We start from the raw sequence: 12,973 nt of genomic DNA on the forward strand, positions 1-12,973 counted from the left end.
ATCTCGTTGCTGGCAGCAATATTTATAAAAATTGAAAGCGGGAAGATCAAGGAATATTGAGGGAAAAGGTTGCCGGGCTTTCGTTTCCTCCTTATTTCGTAGCTGGCGGTTGTTCTGATTTAGGTGCGACGCAATATCAACTTATAAAATGATCAACAAATGTATGGATATTAGATCACAATTCCCCTCTTCCCTGGTGTAATAGAGATGTCTGGTAGTTAACTGGCTAAATCTGCGGCTATATCAAACGCAAAACTGGTTTGTTTTCTCCTGGAGTCGAAAAACCATGAAAATTAAGAACGTGGTGGTGATGACGCTAAACCCAACTGGGCTTAGACCAACCATACCCCGCGCTAAACCGTTCTGGGTTCGGGTCGGATAAGCCACACTCCGGACAATCACTGCTTGAGAAAGTCGAGCAGAGCCAGCGCCGACGACGACGACACGGTTTGGGACTGCGCACGCTGTTTTCTTGTTGCGAGGGCTGCCGCTAGGTCTTGTTTCTTGCGTGCTTTGGTTCTCTTCTTGCTGCTGAGGTTCTCTGTGGATTTCTGTAACGTGGTGGCGGCTGGTGATTGCGTGGTCTGCTCCGCGACTGTGAGGCTCCCAGCTGAAGAGGATATCTCCGTTGCGAACGCAATTGCTCCTAGACGTTGTTTTTTAGATTCTGTATGTTTGGTAGTACTCTGTAGGCGTTGAAATTTCCGGCGATGGCATCGTAGACACTTGTATATCACTCCGAGGGGAGGGTCAATTGAAAGTGTCTGTTTCGGAGAACGATTTCCCTTGAGATTCTTTTTCACTCCATTTTTGTTGATACTGATAGTTTTTGAAGAATGGGATGTCCTGATGCTCCCGCAGGCACCGCAGAATTCTCGGTGATTTGTGATAGACAACCGCTTCGATTTATCGCGGAGCAGCTGGTTGTGAACTGATAGAAGATGAGAGGAGGTGGAACGACTCTGGGCGGCGAGATAATGCGCGGAGTTTTTCAGAAATTTCAGCTGTGTGGCAGATACGGATGAAGCCATGTTAGATGAAATGTAGCACACTATTGGAGGTGATAGTTTTTTAATATTAAAATATAACGAGAGAAAGGCCCTATCAGTCAAAATGTTTTGATTATTGACAATGTTAAGATGAAGCGATTTTAACGTTAAATAACTAGTTAAGTTGTTTCTCACTGAAAAAGCCACCGCTGCAGAAAGTGAAAAATCCCTGCAGTCAGGATCCCTCTAAATCTTTACATCCTCAACAACCCCTTATTAGTAACACCCATAGCAATGCGTCCTCCATAACAAAGGAATCTAAAGGACCTCTGGCTATAAATGTCAATCCTCTCAGCTTCATCCTGTACTTTTTTCTTTTCACAGCACATGGCCATTTCTTCACATTTGTATAGGTTTACAGGTTCACGACCTCAACTGGGCACCACAAAGAACAGATATCAACATTTAAGACTGCTCAGGATGCAGAGCAGTAATGCGTCTCAGAGCCTGAGAGTGGCTCTGGAAGGCTGTGTAGGGTTTCCCTTCTGCCTTATTGGCTGCATATTGATGATTTGATGTTATGAGAACCCAATGCTAACAGCCATCAGGGGCATGGTAAACTCCATGATATCTATGCCTCAGTAAACAAAGCAGCAAAACTCAAGGGATGGAATGGTGTGGATCTTCTTATCATTGGTGGAGACTTTCAGGCCAGTTCTTATTCCTTTGATTTGCAAACACATGTAAACATTCTTTATCTTACATTCTGGTATAGGCGGTCCGCAATTCATACGATTTAAGCTGCATGTCAGTCCCGCAGAAATACAAGAAAATCGGGGATTTCCATGAATACTACAGTGGTTCCCGTGTCGCGCCATATTTGACCATTTTTGTGGGAGGAAATCATGAAGCTAGCAACCACCTGTTCGAGTTGTACTACGGTGGCTGGGTAGCCCCTAATATTTATTATCTGGGAGCTGCAAATGTTATCCGCTGTGGGCCCCTTAGAATAGCCGGTATCTCTGGGATCTGGAAAGGATATGATTATCGGAAACCCCATTTCGAAAGACTTCCTTATAATCGCGATGACAAACAAAGCATCTACCATGTTAGGGAATTGGATGTTCGCAAGCTTTTGCAAATTCGAACCCAAGTCGATCTTGGTCTAAGCCATGACTGGCCGCAGGGTATCGAATGGCACGGCAACTTCAAAAAACTTTTTAAAATGAAACCCCTATTTGAAGCGGATGCTCAAGCAGGAAAATTAGGCAGTGTTGCAGCGAGATATGTTTTGGATCGCCTGCGACCTCCGCACTGGTTTTCCGCCCACCTCCATTGCAAATACACGGCTCGTTTGGTGCATGGTGATTATAAGCCCCCCGTGTTGAGTGATAGGCTTGGCCCAAATCGTGAATCTCAAATGACGCCATTGGGAGATGATGTCGTCGTTTCGCCGTCTACAACCAAAGAACCCCCTACCCCGTTTGGTTCAGCACAATTATCGGCCTCGCAATACTTTCACACAGTTGCATCGAAACAAGATGCGGAGGATGAGGCTCGCCTGATGCAAGAGGCAACAGAACATGAGAGACAGATCGAGGCTAGTCTGATAAGTAGACCAGAGGTAAATTGCCAATTTACCTGGAAAAGTGTCGGAGTTGTAGACAGTGGTCTAAAACGCGAGATCCAGGACATTACCAAAGTGGGCTTCGATAAGGAGCAACCATCAATTCGTGATGAAGCTGCGCAGCAAAAGGGAGCTGTGGAAACGCCTGGAGTGAAAAATACCGATGAAATTGATATTGATCTTGACACCTCATCGGAAACTTCAGAAAAGTCCGGAACTATGGACTCTAAGAAGTCTATGCCCAATATTGCCGATGAAATGGAAACTAATTGTGATAGCTCACCACAGAGGGTGGAAGCAGAAAACATATCTTCCACTTTGGCCCCTGACAATGTAGGCGAGGCGGCACAATCAGACGAGGTGCCTACCGATGTTCGCGATCAGCTACCAGCAAGTTTTCGGAAGCCGAACCAGATGTCATCTCTTCCACCAGATCAGTTGCCAATTTTCGACCCTAAACTGCCAGAAACCATCAAAAATACAGAAACCAATTTCATTGCCCTGGATAAATGCGAGGGAAAAAGGAAATTTATACAGCTCATTGAGTATCCTACGATATCGCTACCGGATGGAGGTGCTGGAGGAGAAGAGAGCCGCCCGTACCAGTTGAAATATGACAAAGAGTGGCTCGCCATCACTCGAGCCTTTGCTGACGATCTTACACTTGGCGACCCCAGCGTGTCAATCCCACCAAATAAAGGTGATGCCCGCTACAAGCCGGAAATCCTCTCTGCTGAAGAATGGGTTGAAGAGAACATCGTGAAACGGGGCAAAATGGTCGTTCCGCATAACTTCTCCATCACGGCGCCCGTCTATGACCCTGCTGTACCGATCACGACGAACGAGATGCCACCAGAATACACAAACCCACAAACAGCAGAGTTCTGCAAACTCCTTGGGATTGAAAATAAGTTCCATATCAGTGATAAGGAACGTCGTGCTCGTATTGATGCTGGTCCACTCCCGGAAGAGGAGAGACGGTTCCGGCCGCAATATGGACGTTTTGGGAAAGGGAAGGGGAGAGGAGGGGGGCGGGGCTCTCGGAATGAGGGTGGCCGCTGGCAAGGCAATGGAGGCCGCGGGAAAAGAGGGAGAGAAGGACGTGGGGGATTTGGTGGACGTAGTTGAGAGTATGGTGGCTGCGGGATGAGTGTTGTCTAAGCTTCATGTCTTGTTACCTCTTTTCCACTTCATTTGTTCCTCTCTTTCTCTGGTGATGAAATTAGGGGATGGCAGTGGGGAGTGAGGCGTTTACCCTTGTATCATTAAACACAGGGTTATTCAAAGAGGAAAATTGTCTACTTGGTAAAGTATGTTCTATTCAAGCTCTGTCCAGAAGAGCTATTGGGGACGTTTTTCTGCTCCCTCCTCATGCCCCGGAGGTTCCTATGGGAACCTGGTCAAATCTCCGAATAATGCTACATGTCACTTGCTAGAACCATGCGAAGAAATTATGATGCACATTGAAACTGGTGGGTTTACATTTGCTGTGTACGGCAAACAAAGATGCAACGGAGAATAAAAAGTAAAGAGCCAAATCATCCGCAGGTGGTGCGTTTGAGGTTGCAAAAATTCAACATACCAGGACATGCACAGCTGCTCAAGATCTAAGATGGAAGGCTATTCAATTTCCTCTATCCGTGGCCCCCCTACCAACGGCTGACCAGCACCACTACTATCAAGATGTGGATGAATATCCAACCCAGCCAGTTGATCTCCTAGCTCGAACCTGGGTTCCCCAACTCCCTCGCAGGACCTTACACCCCACAACAATGATTTTTCAAGCCATGCCTCCAGACTCTCTATGAGAACTCGTATGTGCCCACGCACGATAGGGTCTGTTTCGTTGCTCTCCACGAATGTTAGGACGCGCAGCATATCGGGAATATTCCCAATGGATCCCTCATTTGGATGTCCTCGCTGACCGTTGGAATCTGGGGAGTGTTCAATATAGGAGAATCCAAAACCGAGGTTAACTCCGTTTTCCCTTGCCATGTCGAGCGCTTTGACGAGATCAAGAAGTAAGACAACGGCAGCTCGTCGCAAGATGGCGCTTTCCTGGCCACGTTCAAGATTTAGGGTTGATATGGCCAGGTCAATCGAAGAAGATGAGATGGAGGGTCCAAGGCCTGCGATATTCGTTTGGATAGCTGACGCTAAGATGGACATAGCGGATGCGCGGACACGAAGGTCATCGGGTTCCAGGTCAGATGCGGCACCAGCGGCCCAGGCATTAACTATATTGACTGAATAGGCAATGCGCGCTGGGTCTTCAGTGTCTGAGTCCATCACTTCGTCTATCTGCTGCATTAGGTCCGCGGCTTCATGATCTAATATGTCTTCTTCACCTCCTCCCGTCCTCTTCTTTAATTCATTTTCTAATATTTCCTCCCTAACCCTCTTTGCAAATGGCTTCCTACCTCGTCGCCCAGCTACCGCAATCATAGTTTCGCCAAGTAATTTGGCGGTATCTTCAACCAAAGCGCCGCCCAGTTCCTGAACAGTCCGCAACAACGCCTCACCAATCCTTAACCGTTGGTCCAGGGTATACTCTTCGCCTCTATCTGCATAGCGCTCTGTCAAAGTTTTGACTACGGTCCGTGGGTGCTTTGATGCAAGCATTCCGATAATTTTAATGACATTTATATAAATGAATTCGTCGTTTGAAGAAGATTCGGAATTTGAATTAGTTATTAGAGAAAGTAGAAGAGTAAGTGTTGCAGGTATATCGAGAACAGGGGATGATTCGGTGATCAAGCGAGAGAGAAGGGCAAGACCCTCAGCCTTTATGGGGGGTAATGGAGATGAGAGATGCTCGAGAACTTGGCGATGAATTTCGAGGTCAGATATCCGCGAAGAAACTGTCTCCGATTTCTCTCCCGCAGATAATGAAGAGGTAAGGGTGATTTCAAGGAGCATCGATGCGGTAGTTGCGGGCTGAACAAGAGAGCGCGGGAGTTTTGGTAGCAGCTTGCCTAGCTGGGCTTTTATCCTTCGAACGACCGGGGATAATGTTTCTGACAACGAAAAATCGGGGGAGGTGAGGATGGTGGAAAGAAGACTGAATGCAGCTGACAATGACTCTGATTCCTCGGGGTTATCCTGCTCAATGTCCTCACGGCCGCTTTCAACCATATTCCCCAAGTATCGGGACGATGCAGTTTTCTGTTTCCCTTCGTCTTGACTCACCCTCGACGTGATTCCGCTTCGTATAAGCTGCTCAATTATACCCAGTATCTTGTCAGGGTGTCGGGATAGACTGTCCTTGAATTTATCCAGTAATTTCTCCGTAAACTTGGCACTTGTAAGCTTTTGCAACGTGGATTGTAAATCTTTACCGGCCCGTAGAATTTCCTGCTGTTTATGATCAGGTTGTTCTGGAGGCCCTAGTAGCCACACCTGGCTAACATAAAGAAACATGTCTCCTACAAGCTCCTCACTTTGAGGATCACTGGAAAGCAGCTCTAAAATGCCATCAATGCGGCCATCTAAGAGGGATATGAGCTGCATTGGGTTAAATTGCTCCTGAATCCCGGGATCTGTACGTTTCCTGACAGAAATCCCGCCTTCTTGACCTGGACCATAGGTCCAGGTATTTCCCCCATCCCATAGGATATGATCGGCCAGTTTCTTATATCTCCCTATTCCAGTCGATACACTAAAAAAGGTTTTCAGCAGAGTGGAAACCTTGTCATACCAGAATGATCTTTGATGCTCTTTGGCATAGCACTTCAGCGCCCAGAGAGGCAGTAAGACAGGTTGAATCAGGCGTTTTAAAAGACCCGGGTTTGGGTGCAATAAAACCAGAGCGCTCAGCCTATTAAGGGATAGAAGCAATTTCGGTTCATCTATGAGGATTACACCCTCGAGGTTATCCAGTGAGCTCTCGTTCAAGAGGGTGCCGTCTAAAGAAAACGGCTTCAGCCACGAAGCAACTTCCCCTGTCGGATTACCGTGAAGTGAGTCGAAGATGGGTTTCACAAATATTCTATATCCTATCGCACCTGGCGCCCCATATGACTGCTTTCCGAGTATTCCACTGCCAATCACATAAGAGGCTGTTTTCTGAAGTCCTGATTCATCACTATCTAAAAGAGCTAGCAATTTTGGAGAGATATTACAAAAATAGTCGTCAGCCGGAACTGTTTGAGGAACAGAAGATAGCAAACGAGACGTCTGCATGATGGCCTGCACAGTAATTGGAGGGCCATTGGAGGGCGATGTTTCCACGTTTTGCCCTAAAGCCGGGGCAAACTGAGAGGCAATAAAAATAACTGTTTGGAACACGCCATCCCTGCGGAGGAGAATCTGCGACAACTGGCTGAATATTCTGGTTTTGAACCATGCTGAAGAACTTTTTTGGATGAACGTGGAGAGAAGGGGTAGCAAGGATGGTGTAGGGGTTCTGGAAATTCGTAGTCAGCGAATATAAGAAAGAAATATACGAGTAACTCACCCATCAATAATCGTTTGAAATAGCTTAGCGTATACGTTGATATCGTCCTGGGAAAGATACTGTGAATGAAATGCGAGTTCTGCAGTGGCACACAGTATGTCTACTAGTATTCTTCCCAGAATTATTGACTGGATGCCAGAGCGTTTATCACAAATAATGGGCCTTAAATTATCTATTATAAGGCGTAATAGTCTCTCATCATGTGCCTTGTTCCCGGAGGTCGGATCTGGTTGTCTTGCAACAACGCCGGTTGGCAGAGCGGACATTACCCGTTGCTCAAGTGGGATCCCAACCCCACTTGATAGCGCAGGGTATATTCCCTCAAGGGAAACAAGATCAAGCAATCCATGGATCACCCGTCGCCGTTTTGTATCTTCAAGAACCGGGTCTTCTCTCCGCCCGTTTCCCTTGGAATAGTCAATGTCAATACCCAGGCTTGAGTCAACAAAAGCATTGTGGATCGCGACAAGAAGATCCAGTGCCCGCTGGATTACATGTAACCTGGAGCTTTCAGCCCCTTGGTTTTGAACTGAGAGTTGTCGCGAAAGAGTTTGAACGAGAGAGTCGCCGCGAGATTTCTGGATCTCCTCTTTGATACCTAGGGTTAGCTTAAGTGTAAACTAGAAGGAAGTTAAGGTTGCGTGCCTCTTTTTAAGACCGGATTGAGGAACTCATAAGTCTCGCCAAACACCTTTATGAGCTGTTCAGAACTGCCCATTTTTCAAAACTCTCCCTCACCAATACTTTCGCGGCATTAATTTTTTCAAAGTGCCGGTTCAGTTAAATTCAGACGGTGACGTCGCTGATACGTGAACGCCCGCCTGGTATGATTTATGTAATGATAAACTAGTTACGTCACGTGATATTTAGTGACAAGCCAAATATGCGTGCATAAATTAAAGAGAACTTCAACTCCTTCATGAATGGCAACATGCAATGTTTCTGTTGACTTTCAACTCGTCTTGAATCTTCCAGCCAGCACAATTTGTTGCCATTGGTGTTGATTATTTCTCATTGCTCTGGTTCTACTCTTCGGACGCTTTTGCTTTGACCTCGATTCATGCCTTTCCCTTAATACACCTTGATCAGCTCATGTCCGTTCTCAGGGGCACTCCTCGTTCACCACTCTCTTGCCTATTTATAGGCGATATATATATACAGCCCGGCCTCCCCATAGTTATCCAATAACCATCTCACGCGCCCAAGGCCCCTCACTATCTTGTCGCGTCATTAGCTTGCTAGCCTCGCGAGGACGTCGAATAGCGGGTTGGGTGGATATTGGAACTTAACCCTACGTCACCTCGTCGGTTGTCCTTCTTTAAGGACTTTAGCTTCGCGGTTAACAGTTACCAAATATCTGATTAGCCCGTTTGATTCTTTTACCGGTCTCAAATGGTCGAAAGGGTGTTTGGTGTCCAGAACCCTTAAAAGAGATTTACTATGCGTTTTAAAGTGTCCAAAAAGGAACACGCGTCAGTTTATCTGCTGGACTTACATGCTTGGATCGCTGAAGGGATGGTCAGTTTGATGCTTGTCCATTTTTTGGAGCAGAATGGGAGATGGTTGGTGAGACATATCGGGCAATCTCACTTTTGGGAATTGTCGTTGGGAGCTATAAAACCGTTGGACCGTCTTTGTCGTTGTTAAATATTGTCAGCTGTTTAGCCAGACTGAACGACGTACCAAGATGATCTTGCCGTTTGGTGGGAAAGCATTCAGCTTTGAACGCAACAAATCCATCTGTCATAAGGATGGTTGCCTACACACCTGCCACCTCGAATACATTTGCAAGTCGTTTTTGCGGATCCACTTGCCGGAATCGTTCCATGCTGTCTGTCTCCTGTGCAGATTCACATGGTTCGTAGCAAGGTCAACAATACTTCAAGCAGATGTGTGGCCGCTTAACTGGTAGCGTTGCCGCATTGCCGTTAAGATTTTGTGCTTGTTGTCTTGTTCCGGTTGCATTCGTTTGCGTCCACAGCGGTGATATTCTTGGAAATTGTATTATCTGAAGACATGAAGTTATTCTCATTATTTAGTCATGGACTTTGGCATAACTTTGTCTCATTTTTCGCATTCCACGGTCGGCTGTCCCGTATGTGTCTCGAACCTCCGAAAAGAGCCTTATTGGCCTTTAGACCCCTACCATCCACCCCATTTCCCGACTATTGAAACATTGCGCACTGGCCTTGCACCGCGATACCATTCAAAGGTGTTAGCTTGGTTCCAAGCGTCCCGATCCGCCGCGTTAGTCATCTCCCTGTGAGTTTAGCTTACAGCTCTGAGTGAGCACCGACACACTGGGTCCTTGCGGAGTTTCTCCAATAGTGCTCAGATTCTCTACTATCGCTCATCGCGAAGGGAGGAAAAAGCGGTTTTTGAGGATGTCTTTTGTCCGCTTTCAAACGCCCTCCGACTCCCGACTTTAATTTCGGTCCAGCAGTTTGGAGAGGAAACAAAAACTAGTCTCTGAGGCTACTGTATCACACACAAGAGAGGCTCAGTCCCGGTCTCAGAACGAAATCGGGGGTTTGAACGTCGAGTGTTTTGGGGCATGGATCCTTGTGTTTGCAGGGATACAAGAATCGAGAAAAGCAAATGCAGAAGGGCGGATGGCGATGGTGAAGGAACAGCATGGTGGTAATAATACTGTTGCATGTAAGACAAAGACGAAAGGAGCTTCTTTAATACGGAACTTCATAAACACCTTTGCCATGTGTTTAGGGATTCGAGCTGTGTTGCAGACAAGTGTAGACAACTCATACTTTACGACTGCACCCTTAAAAAGATTTGATCATTTCGACGCAACCAATTCTCCAGTTGTGACCTTGCAATTTGCGCCTCAACAAGTCTTTAGCCTTTTCCATTGGTTTCGAAATCATCTCAACCTAATTCCTGCTCTACGATAATGGGAGAGGATACAAGTTGGCTTTGGAACGTGCACCAGGTCGGGACCTCTCTAGAGTGAGGATCAAAGCTTAGGCTTGTCTGTAACTGTTGCACGCCCACTCTCCTTTTGCATCTTCTATTCCCATCTTGGTACCAGGCATTAGTGCTGGAATGTTGGTTCCAATAGGGGTGAGGGACGAGGTGTCTGTTGTGGTCATGGCGTTTATGAGGATGTTCTGCGTTATGTGATTGGGCGGCGGCCGGGGGGTAAGGAGAACTCTGGACTATGAGAAGCAACATGAGCGACGATTTCTTCAGTGGTTTGCGCTGTTGGAAGTTCCCTGCCGTTCCCTACATAAATTGGGGAACGGCCTTGGTCTTTTTTTTTTTATAAGTCTCTCAATCCCTCCTAAATTTGAGATTTGAGCTAACTACTGCAGCAGGTTCCAGCTATAATTTTTCTACAACCTGTTGATGTTACCCATCACATTTCCGTTTTCAGTATAATGTTGGGGTATTTGGATATATGTTAAACGGTCAACTCGTTTGCCTCCATTTCGAGTTCTCAATAACACCAACTTATGCCGAAGCTGTTTTGTCAAGAAATTCTTAAGCCTCTTAGTTATGCAACCGTGCCGTGGCGTGGCGTGCCACCTAACTATTGGGTTTCTCTCTGTCATTGGTCATACATAACCTTCGCTCTGGCCTCTCGGAGCATTTTGCCAACAATACAAATGCTTATGCTGAGAGCCCACCAAAACACGATATCGCGTCGCTCTTGTTGACTTTCTTGCTATCATTATTAATACAGCCGGCAAGCGACCTCCAGTCCCCATTGCAGCTTCCTGTGGCTGTTGATATTCTGCTCCGTGGGCTCGGCATTTTGAGCCCCCCTCAGTGAATGGAAAGGACGATATATATATATATATATATAACCTTGCCGGTCCCGGTTTCCCCGGCAATGCTCGTAGCGTTTTGCCGGAGCTCTGCGGCGGTGTCTCCTTCCCGCTGCGCTCTGCTGCCCGGTTCCAAAAAAGGGGTCTTCGTTTGTTGATTCGGCTCTCGTTTTTATGCTTTTCGCCGATTATTTAAGCGGTTCAGTTTCGTATACCAGTGTCCGGTTCAATCCTGTATACGTATTTTGGTATATTCACTCATCTTTATTTTGTTGAATTTCACGGGCGTCCCAGACCCCGTCACTGTCGCCGCCATGCTTTCTCGCCCCTGGATGTGGGCTCTCTATCTCAGCCATGCTATTCTCGCTTCCGCTGCCGTTCATGGCCAGGAGGACACTCCGGATTCTGAGAAGTCCAAAGGAGTAATCCCTAATTTCCCGCTAGACCTACCCCCAAACCCAATGCCCGCGCCAGGATTTGGTGGGCGGAACCAGCCTCCGGCTTCGGCATTAAGAAAACGTGCTGCCGCTGCTGTTGCTGCTACTGAGAGGTGCGGACCTGATTTTCAATCCTGTGATGATAGTTACTGCTGTTCACCATCAGGTATGCTTCTTCGTATTGGAACTCTACTGTCATTTGCTTACCGTAGGTCTTGCGTCTTGCTTACTGTGGCTGCAGGCTATTGCGGTACTGCTAAATTCTACTGCCAAGCTCCAGATTGCCAGATTAACTACAGCAACGGCTGCGATGCACTGAAAACCCCAGGAGGTGACACTACGGCAGGAGTCGCGCGTGACCTAATTGGAGAAGTCCCATATGCGTACAATCCGATATACCGTTGCATCGTCCCCAACACGGTCGCTTTGACGTACGATGATGGCCCAAATATCTACACCAGCGATCTTCTTGACATCCTCGATTCGTACGGTGCCAAGGCCACTTTTTTCGTAACAGGTATCAACTCCAACAAGGGCCCGATAGATGATCCCAATCTGCCGTGGAAGAACCTGATACAGCGAATGTTTGACGGTAATCACCAAATTGCTAGTCATACATGGGGTCATCAAGATCTTGAATCTCTTTCAGCGGAGCAACGTCGTGACCAAATGATCATGAATGAAATGGCTCTTCGCAATATCTTTGGTGGATTCCCAACTTACATGAGACCCCCATACTCGAAATGCTCGGACGAGTCAGGCTGCGTTCAATCCATGAATGACCTAGGCTACCATATTACCTATTTCGATGTAGATACGGATGATTACAACAATGCCCCTCCAGGCCTCATACAACGCTCCAAGGATATTTTCAATAATGCATTGAATGCGGCTGAACCATCTAGAAGACCCTTGTTGGTTATTGCACATGATGTACACCAACAAACTGTGTACAGCCTTACTCCTTACATGCTGGAGAGACTATATGCGGCAGGTTATCGGGCAGTTACGCTGGGAGAATGTCTTGGGGACAGTCCGGAGAACTGGTATCGCTGGGCCCATCCGTTTAGCATTCCAGGTCGCTGGTGGTCAAACACGTCGCGAAGGACAAAACCCTCCAACGAAACTGCTTTCATTCGATGATCCTTGCGGACAACAATACATCCGTGATGGCTTTATATCAAATGTTTTCGCCCACTCGATTTTATCACCAGGGGTTTGAAATTGGAGATTGATCCTGCAGATTCCATCAATTGAAGCCTAATGCTGACATTGACTCGAATTCATGAATCTATAAAGTGGTCCTTTGACTGCTGTAGGCGGTACATAGCCTCAATGCTGGTGATTATATACATATCGAAAACGGCGTGGTTTGAGGCATGGTTTCGAGATTGTATTTCGGTATACATTCTGTGTCCACATGTTTTGGTTAGCTTCTTTTGTACATACTATCATTATCGTTCCTCCACCCTTTCGCTCGGTCAACGCGTTCTCGAAACCAATACTACGTGTCTTCTGTCCATAGGGCTCTCTAGCCAACCAATTCACTCTACTTCTTCGCCTTGTTTCAGGTTTTCTGTTAATAAACGTATAGTGTGTGCAAAATTATTCTCCAACTCCAGTACTTTCAGATTTTGAAGATTTAGAGCAAGGAGTCTCATACTCCTGCTCGCCAGACA

At 46.7% G+C, this 12,973-nt stretch overlaps 6 protein-coding genes across 6 annotated transcripts; 3 read left to right on the forward strand and 3 right to left on the reverse strand.

Moving 5' to 3' along the window:
* Positions 1–398: 398 nt before the first annotated feature.
* Positions 399–1,031, reverse strand: PAAG_05173 (hypothetical protein; the record flags this gene model as incomplete). The annotated part of the gene is made up of 1 exon (XM_002792991.1): positions 399–1,031. The coding sequence occupies one exon, from the start codon at positions 1,029–1,031 to the stop codon at positions 399–401; it is 633 nt and encodes a 210-aa protein (XP_002793037.1).
* A 438-nt stretch (positions 1,032–1,469) lies between these two features.
* On the forward strand, positions 1,470–3,744 carry PAAG_05174 (lariat debranching enzyme; the record flags this gene model as incomplete). Its single annotated transcript, XM_015845490.1, has 3 exons — positions 1,470–1,520; positions 1,598–1,732; positions 1,765–3,744. 3 exons carry the CDS (start codon positions 1,470–1,472, stop codon positions 3,742–3,744), a joined length of 2,166 nt encoding a protein of 721 aa, XP_015699716.1.
* Positions 3,745–4,236: 492 nt separating this feature from the next.
* Positions 4,237–7,790, reverse strand: PAAG_05175 (hypothetical protein; the record flags this gene model as incomplete). Its single annotated transcript, XM_015845491.1, has 3 exons — positions 4,237–7,021; positions 7,073–7,692; positions 7,764–7,790. The coding sequence occupies 3 exons, from the start codon at positions 7,788–7,790 to the stop codon at positions 4,237–4,239; spliced, it is 3,432 nt and encodes a 1,143-aa protein (XP_015699717.1).
* A 578-nt stretch (positions 7,791–8,368) lies between these two features.
* On the reverse strand, positions 8,369–8,900 carry PAAG_05176 (hypothetical protein; the record flags this gene model as incomplete). Its single annotated transcript, XM_015845492.1, has 4 exons — positions 8,369–8,495; positions 8,568–8,661; positions 8,756–8,812; positions 8,840–8,900. The coding sequence occupies 4 exons, from the start codon at positions 8,898–8,900 to the stop codon at positions 8,369–8,371; spliced, it is 339 nt and encodes a 112-aa protein (XP_015699718.1).
* Positions 8,901–9,113: 213 nt separating this feature from the next.
* Positions 9,114–9,981, forward strand: PAAG_11997 (hypothetical protein; the record flags this gene model as incomplete). Its single annotated transcript, XM_015847549.1, has 3 exons — positions 9,114–9,334; positions 9,513–9,730; positions 9,797–9,981. 3 exons carry the CDS (start codon positions 9,114–9,116, stop codon positions 9,979–9,981), a joined length of 624 nt encoding a protein of 207 aa, XP_015702852.1.
* A 1,190-nt stretch (positions 9,982–11,171) lies between these two features.
* PAAG_05178 (chitin deacetylase) lies at positions 11,172–12,437 on the forward strand (the record flags this gene model as incomplete). Its single annotated transcript, XM_002792995.2, has 2 exons — positions 11,172–11,460; positions 11,536–12,437. 2 exons carry the CDS (start codon positions 11,172–11,174, stop codon positions 12,435–12,437), a joined length of 1,191 nt encoding a protein of 396 aa, XP_002793041.1.
* Between the last annotated feature and the right edge of the window lie 536 nt (positions 12,438–12,973).

The sequence above is a fragment of the Paracoccidioides lutzii genome, assembly GCF_000150705.2.
Source record: "Paracoccidioides lutzii Pb01 unplaced genomic scaffold supercont2.13, whole genome shotgun sequence".
Lineage (NCBI taxonomy): Eukaryota > Fungi > Ascomycota > Eurotiomycetes > Onygenales > Ajellomycetaceae > Paracoccidioides > Paracoccidioides lutzii.